The 9,036-nt window shown below is 37.8% G+C and overlaps 1 protein-coding gene across 17 annotated transcripts in view; it reads right to left on the reverse strand.

Moving 5' to 3' along the window:
- The window catches only part of KLF12 (Kruppel-like factor 12), a 528,361-nt gene that overhangs the window by 172,749 nt on the left and 346,576 nt on the right, over window positions 1-9,036 (reverse strand). For all 17 annotated transcript variants that reach the window (XM_010839655.1, XM_010839659.1, XM_010839654.1 and 14 more), the window contains one exon: window positions 1,917-2,463. In XM_010839655.1, coding sequence (XP_010837957.1) covers window positions 1,917-2,463 — 547 coding nt within the window. The remainder of the gene's footprint in view (window positions 1-1,916; window positions 2,464-9,036) is intronic.

A 9,036-nucleotide genomic window follows, 5' to 3' on the forward strand; every position in this document is an offset into this window, starting at 1 on the left:
AATAAAAGCAATAGCTTTCATAAGTGATACTGCACAAAGATTGGATTTCATGGTATACACATATATAAAATAATGTAATATACAAAGTTATATTTTTTCTAATTGCTTATTCTTAAAGTATTTAAAGCACACCTGCAAATTATAAATGAAAATAAGTATCTAATGTGATCTTTAATTATGTTACTCTTATTCAAATTGATTAGCTCATTTGGATTAGAAATATTAGTAATATCAAAGAAAGTTTGACTCAAGTAAAATCCATGTAGATACTCCCTTCTTCTTTTTTTTTCTAGTTTACAAAGAGAGTGGTGAGACTAGTTCCTGGCCATTGTCCATAATAGCACCAAAAATAAAAAATGGTTGTTAGGTAAGCATAGTACCTGGATCTCAAGTTTGCAGTCTAAATCTTTGACTGTTGTAAGCCATGAGATTTTTCACTTGGTAAAATTGAAAAGGTGCAATCTGTCATGTGCTATGAAGAAACTCATTGGAGATAAAACAGTAACTTGCAAAAGATGCATGCACAATTTTGTATGTTTGCAAAAATTCTCCAAGTTCATGATCAAATATTATTCCTATGCACTGAATCCTACCTGTTACAAGAACCAAAACCACTATGTTTACTAGCATTTTACACAAAGGCAGTGTTTTATGTGTTCATCCATCATATTTTAATTATGAGCTTGGCAGTAATATGGTATTCAAAGCAAAATGTACTACAGCCTAAGTCTTAATCCATCATTATTTCTAGACTCTGAAGATGAAACACATGCATATGAGTTGATGATTATAGACATTTTACATTTCTATAGAATGGTGGGGTTTTTTTTTAGATCTACAGAAAGGGAAAAATCAACAACATTATGTTATTACAATTCCTTTGACTTAAAAATAGAAAAAAAAATAACTTAGAAGAAGAAAAATAACTTCATGAGCAGCTATCATATATAATTAACTTGATATTATTATATAAACTCATGTAACAAAGGAGAAGGCAATGGCACCCACTCCAGTACTTTTGCCTGGAAAATCCCATGGACAGAGGAGCCTGGTAGGCTGCAGTCCATGGGGTAGCGAAGAGCTGGACACGACTGAGAGACTTCACTTTCACTTTTCACTTTCATGCACTGGAGAAGGAAATGGCAGCCCACTCCAGTGCTCTTGCCTGGAGAATCCCAGGGACAGGGGAGCCTGGTGGGCTGCTGTCTATGGGGTCACACAGAGTTGGTCACAACTGAAGCAACTTAGCAGCAGCATGTAACAAAACATCTTTCTGCTTCTAATCCCCAGAAGGAAATATTAATACTGCATTTTGAATTATTTCTTTCATAGAAGCTTCCTCCTATTTAAAATAATAACTTAGACTTATATGAAGATAAGAACTCTAACTACATGATGCATTTCTAGCCAAACACCTAACTTTAGAGTTACTTTAATGGCAACTTAATTTACAAATTACTCAAAAGTCAATGAACAGATAACAAGCATTGGAACTTCATGTCATTTTATATTATTGCCAGATAAATAAGTTCCAGTCTGAACAACTGAAGGAAGAAACATCTTGATATACTTTAAAAATTTTTCATAACTGTTAATCTCTATGAGGGATTCACAACTGCAAGCAGTGATGCTGACTATATAGACTGTCCTTCCTATGAAGGTAAACATTATCTAGCAAATTCACATATTAGAATTCTGACATCATATGACTTGATACATAAACATACGGACTGAATAATTCTGAAACATATACCTATATGAAAACGAGGTTAGTTTCTACTAAACTGTGCTCTACTCACAGGAGCAGATCAGTTGTTCCTCTGTGTCACTGTGCACAGAACTTCTTAGTTGTAACTTCCTTGCATAACAGTTACTTCTAGTGGTAAAATAAAGCAAGGCTCGCTTGTGTCTCTTACCTTTGCCATGGCTTCTCCCATCCTCCAAAAGTGGTACTACGATAGTGTTGTTCACATTGCCAGGTGACCGCACAGCTGTGTAGACAACAGGCACCGACTGGACCACCACGGGGATGCGGTGAACGTGACTCAGTTTGTTAGACTGTAAATTCATGGGACTTGAAGGCGGAACAGGATGGATAATGTGCAAAAACTGCTGGCCTCCCACACCAGAGGCAGAGGCAACGAGGGGCCCTGGAGTTAATACTGTTGACGAAGATGATGCTGAAGATACTGATGTTATAACAGTCGGGGATGAGGCTGGACGGCTAGAAGACGATGAGGAGGTTGAAGTTGAGGAAGGTGAGGAGGCGGACGCTGTCATGGAAACTGGGGAGGATGAAACGGCTGTAGGGGATGTCCTGGCTTTGTTGATGGACAAGTCCACTGGCTCAGTTTGTGTCTGGAAGTGATCTACAGATAATGAGTCCTCCGGGGGTTCCCCTTTCACATTATTTAGCAACAGGGGAACAGCTTCCATATCGGGGTACTTGTGGACGTTTGGAGACTGTGGGGAGAAAAATGGAACACGTTTATCTCTGTTAATCACATCCTCTACTAGATGTACGATTTATGACTTCAATGTTTATTAATTTTTCTCTTATTGCTGTGGGACATTAATTCACTCTCCAAGTATCTGAGATACTGCTCTGTGACAGTCATCATAATTAAAGATGAGAGTTCAAAAGTACAAGACAACTGGAAGAGCAATCGACATAGTCGTTAAAATCCAGGGAAGTAAGTACACTATGGAGAAGAAAAAAGGCCACAGAAACCTAAAAATGAACAGCAATCTTACATAAAACCTTCTAAAAGACAAGTTCAGAGTACCAAGTATTTGGCTATTGTTCAGTTGCCCAGTTGTGTCCAACTCTTTGTGACCCCACGGACTACAGCATGGGGTCTTCAGTTGTAGTTATACTGTCTTCTTAAGACATTACATATACAACTAAAGTTAAAAACATTCATTTTGTTGGTCTGACCCACCACTACACTTAGGAGTTTCAGTTTCCATTAGTTATAAACTAATGGAAACTTTGATTAGATAACCTTAAATATCTTTTCCAGCTCTAAAATTCTAAGATTTCATGATTTTAACCCTTACTCAATACTATTATAGGAGGCCTGGCAACAACATGGGGGAAACTCACTACGACATTTCAGCTTTCGTATTTGGAAAAATATCCACCATACCATTCTCGTTTTGAGCATTAAAACAGGGCATAAAATTTTCCAACTTCCCACACTCAATTAGGAAAGTATTCAATACAAATCATTTCTAACAATGGGATTATAACTTAGCTCTTAACAATGAAAAAGATTTTCTCAAAATAATATAAAGAAATTCCACAACAGACATTTTTAGGAAATAATAATTTTAGGAAAAACTTATTCTATAAATCTTAAGTTGCCTACGCTTACGTTGTTTAAGACAATGATAACAATTTTGTCCAAGTTTGTTTTCATTTCTTTCAAATTTTAATGAGCAAAATTTAATAATAATACTAGGAACAACAATCAATAATACTAAAGAATCCAATATTCCACACAAACTAATGGGCTCAGTGTGTTATTACTGAGCATAGATATAATTTACTTTTATAGTTATTCACTCATAAATTCAAGAAATATTTATTAAATGCCTATTTCCAAGGCCTAAAATGGCCTCCAAACTAGTATGTGTCTGTCTTGCCTTAACAGAGAGTTACACTATAATAGATTATTTTTGGGTATATATAATCTGACCAGGCTAACAAGGACATTGTTGTTCTATTACATGAAGATCAAAAAGTCTTTTTTCAGCTTCATTACGGTATGAGAACAACAATGCCTAAAATTACATTAAATTGGCTCATTTCATTCTTTGATAATAGATTTGGTTCACTATTTCTCTCAAAGTTGAGCGTACACTTAAAGGAACAAAACATGCTTCTTCAAATCTTTCTTTGTAGAATATAAATTATAGCTCCATTCAGAAAATACAATAGTGCGTGGGCATTTTATTTAGCAACGAGAAAAGAAAGGAGACAAGCTAAACAATAGTACCAGAACAACTAAAAAGGAAAATGAGCTGAAGTTTTATTTTTTTTTTCTAAGTCAACATGGTTACTTACCCGCAAAAAGATAATTAGAAAATATCAAAATGAACCATCCAAAATATATACTGCATAAAATTTTAAATGACAAAATGTCATGTGCTGAAATTGAGAAATAAGAACTTAAATATTCTCAGATATTAAGAAACAAAGGAAAACAAAAACAAATGCCATAAACAGAGCAACTTTTATAAAGAGCTATTAGCATTATCTATTCTTCCAATAAGAAGAGTATTTCAATTTGTACCCAGTATTATCATTTAATTTCTTTATAGAAAAGGTAGGATATTTCTTATTAGTGGGTTATACCCATACAGGAATTCTTTGTTGAAGCTGCTTTCATAAAATATCCCAATTGGTTTGTCATTAAAATTGTAAAATATGTCACTGAGTACATACTATCAAACATGGTTTGCTTTCTAATATAGTCTTGAGATTAACCTCTCTCTTTTACTATATTTAGAGAGCTCCAAAATTCTAATTTTGGAGATAGTGATTAATTTCCATCACAAACCTCTTTCTAACTATACTTGGACACAAAGTTCCAACATATGTTTAAAAACCCAAGTTTGACATATAATTCATCATTGCAGAAAACTCTTTGTAAAGTAAATGAAAGAGTACTTTAGCAGACTATGACAATACAGTTGGTAGATTTGGAGCTTACAGTGCAAACAGATGGTTTCTGAGGCATCAGGCTTCAATGAGCTTTGCAAACTGCTTAGACTTCTGTATATTATGAACACGTCTATACTTTGTAGGTAATATAGCTTAATCTCTCAGTATAAAAATTTACTCCTTACTGTTTTTTAAAAATAGAAGGAGAATGTTCCTCTGGTAATTCTGTTGTATACACCAGAAAGCTATCAAGATCCAATACTAAGAGGCCCGTATTGTTAGAGTATGTACATCAGTTGTGTCTGACTGTTTTGCGAACCCATGGACTGTAGCCCACCAGGCTCCTCTGTCCATGGAATTCTCCAGGCAAGAATACTGGGTTGCCATACCCTCCTCCAGAGGATCGTCCTGACCCAGGGATGGAGCCAAGGTCGCCTGCAGTGCAGGTGAATTCTTTACCATCTGAGTCACCAGGGAAGCCCACTAAGAACCCTGCTGCTGCTGCTGCTGCTAAGTCACTTCATTCGTGTCTGACTCTGTGTGACCCCACAGACGGCAGCCCACTAGGCTCCCCCGTCCCTGAGATTCTCCAGGCAAGAACACTGAAGTGGGTTGCCATTGCCTTCTCCTACTAAGAACCCCAGGTGCATTCAAATCCTTGATAACTACATAGCTTTTACATAAGCTCAAACCACAATATAGAAAATGATCCAAAAAATTAGGAAGGATCAACCAAACCTTTGGATGACAAACATATCTTATTTGGGAATGTTAGACACATTATGCATGAATTTAATCATCACAGAGGCACATACTCGTTCCTATTTCACATGTAGCAGATGAAACACAGCCAGCACGTCCGAAAACAATGCTTTATCAGTATAAAGAGGACAAAACCCTCATCATAACATTCAACTATTTACAGTATTGACATAAATCATATTCTCATAGCCCCTACCAATCACTTCTCCTGTGATAATGTGGCCGGTATACCATCCATAATTCCAGCTTCAAGCTGCACATACACACACATAAGACCAGCTGCTGCTGCTGCTGCTAAGTCCCTTTAGTCATGTCTGACTCTGCGTGACCCCACAGATGGCAGCCCACCAGGCTCCCTGGTCCCCGGGATTCTCCAGGCAAGAATACTGGAGTGGGTTGCCATTTCCGTCTCCAATGCATGAAAGTGAAAAGTGAAAGTGAAGTCGCTCAGTCGTGTCCAACTCTCAGCGACCCCACAGACTGTAGCCCACCAGGCTCCTCTGTCCATGGGATTTTCCAGGCAAGAGTACAGGAGTGGGGTGCCATTGCCTTCTCCAATAAGACCAGCAATACTATATAAATCAGTTTCCCAAACAGTGTATGCGTACTCCTCCTATTAGGAAAGAGAAAAGACCTGGAAGGTTTGATCCTGAAACTGTTATTAGAAATTCATTTCTTGGATTTTAGAAAGTGCCGGAAATACATTGACCAAGAGATACGAATTCATAAACACATAACTGTACGGAAGCCATGGGAGAGTAGCCAAGAGAAAGAAAGCTGGAGAAAGACCAACTGAGAAGTACTGAGAGCAGTTAGAAATGAAAGGATTGGAGAAATCCTGCCAGATTTGAGAAAGAGAGATATGGATGGCTATGTTACCAGGAAACAGCATCTAAGAGGCAAAGACACTGAGAAAAAAACAGAAATTACTAAGAAAAGTTTTATGCACAATTAGGAAAAGAAAATTTTGTTAAAAAAAAAAAAAGAACAATGAAAGGATTTCATACTAAAATTTTGCCCTTGGTCTGTAACTACTCAATTCTAGATACAACACTGATGGGCAACTCTTGCAGCAACATCCGCTAAGTGCTGCTGCTGTTTTGCTGCTTGTTTGTTTTAAATAAAAGCCCATTAAGATCTGTGTTTGGGGGAAACATCTAGCTAAGTTTTTGCTGCTGATGATCCTGGTGTGGAAAACATGATCAAACACATAAACTACATTCAATATTATCAACAGAAACAGAATTCCTTCTAAAGACATGAAGATAAAAGGGCACCCTGCATTTTATGACAAAGAGAATGAGAATTACTTTCATTTCCCAAAAAATGATATAATATTTTGGAAGGGGGGTCCACAATCATTTTTTCGCCTCTCATACTTTTAGAAATAAATGCATAAATACACACAAAAGTCTGGTAAATGTAACCATCTACTTCATAAGAAGGTGTGAAAACTGAAAGATAATATACATAGGATTATACTGCTGCGTCATATTGTTTCTTCAAGAGTGCGAAAGCCAGTTTGATTCAAAATAATTCAACTACAATGCACAATATTCCGTGAACACATTCCTTTCAGTGAGATGAGGCTTACACGTGAGCTGTTCTAATCAGATCACCCTTTTCCTAAATAAATGTTTTAAACTCTAACTTCAGCTTTAGGTATTTTGTTGAGTGAATGTAAAAATGCATCTAAAACTTCCTATATGTGAGTATTCACAGTAGCTGCTGTGTTTCCTAAAGTCATCCACTAGCATCAGATGAATCTTATTACAGTCCTTAAGTGAGTTTTTTTTTTTTTTTCAATTTTAATTTAAAAAAATTATACATGTGTTCCCCATCCTGAACCCTCCTCCCTCCTCCCTCCCCATACCATCCCTCTGGGTCGTCCCAGTGCACCAGCCCCAAGCATCCAACTCTTTGCCACACTATGGTCTGTAGCCTTCCAGACTTCTCTGTCCATGGGATTTCCCAGGTAAAAATACCAGAGTGGACTACCATTTCCTTCTCTAGGGGATCTTTCCAACCCAGGGATCAAACTGAGGTCTCCTGCTTTGTGGGTGGATTCTTTACCAACTGAGCCACCAGGGAAGACCCACACAGGCACATAAACGAAAAAGATGTGTCAAACTATCTATCTGTCCATCCACCACTCCATTCATCTATTCATCCAGCCCACCAGTCAGCTAGCAAGAATTTAAATATTATGTTTAAGCTTACCTTTATAACTTTTTGAGAAATCACTTCATGGGAGTGTTCAGAAAAGACTGTAGAGTGACTTGCCTATATATACAGTTCATGACTTCATGGTTATAGAGCCTGTTACGTGGTTATCATAGAAAGAAAATTTGATTTGGACATAAAAGACTTGAATTCATGACCTGCCCTGTTAATTATTAGCTATACAATCTTGGTATCGTCATTAAAAATTCTCCAGGCCTGAGTTTATCCAAGAGTAATATTAAATCCAAACTCATAAAATCGTTGTAAAGACTGAATGAAAGGCATTAAGTGCTTTTAAGTAATACTAAGACTATGGGACAGAAACAAATGTGCCTCCTTTTTTAGAACTAAAAATTCCAAACAGAACCTAAATCTATTATTGTAGCTCTCAGAGTGACTTGATTTACAGAACTCAGCATACGAGATATTCTGATGCAGGGTTGCATAATACAGCCACTGCAGGGGTCCTCTGTTTGATAAACCACGTCGAGATATTGTAAGCATTTTTAGGTTCCACGTAAGATTTTAAATACACATTCTATCTTAACATATCAGTTCAGTTCAGTTCAGTCCCTCAGTCGTATCCGACTCTTTGCGACCCCATGAATCGCAGCATGCCAGGCCACCCTGTCCATCACCAACTCCTGGAGTTCACTCAGACTCACGTCCATCGAGTCAGTGATGCCATCCAGCCATCTCATTCTCTGTCGTCCCCTTCTCCTCCTGCCCCCAATCCCTCCCAGCATCAGTCTTTTCCAATGAGTCAACTCTTCGCATGAGGTGGCCAAAGTACTGGAGTTTCAGCTCTAGCATCATTCCTTCCAAAGAAATCCCAGGGCTGATCTCCTTCAGAATGGACTGGTTGGATCTCCTTGCAGTCCAAGGGACTCTTCAAGAGTCTTCTCCAACACCACAGTTCAAAAGCATCAATTCTTTGGTGCTCAACCTTCTTCACAGTCCAACTCTCACATTCATACATGACCACTGGAAAAACCATAGCCTTGACTAGACGTACCTTTGTTGGCAAAGTAATGTCTCTGCTTTTGAATATGCTATCTAGGTTGGTCATAACTTTCCTTCCAAGGAGTAAGCGTCTTTTAATTTCATGGCTGCAGTCACCATCTGCAGTGATTTTGGAGCCCCCTAAAAATAAAGTCTGACACTGTTTCCACTGTTTCCCCATCTATTTCCCATGAAGTGATGGGACTGGATGCCATGATCTTCGTTTTCTGAATGTTGAGCTTTAAGCCAACTTTTTCACTCTCCACTTTCACTTTCATCAAGAGGCTTTTTAGTTCCTCTTCACCTTCTGCCATAAGGGTGGTGTCATCTGCATATCTGAGGTTATTGATATTTCTCCCGGCAATCTTGATTCCAGCTTG

This window comes from Bison bison, unplaced genomic scaffold (assembly GCF_000754665.1).
Source record: "Bison bison bison isolate TAMUID 2011002044 unplaced genomic scaffold, Bison_UMD1.0 scf7180017864128, whole genome shotgun sequence".
In the NCBI taxonomy this organism is placed as follows: Eukaryota; Metazoa; Chordata; class Mammalia; order Artiodactyla; family Bovidae; genus Bison; species Bison bison.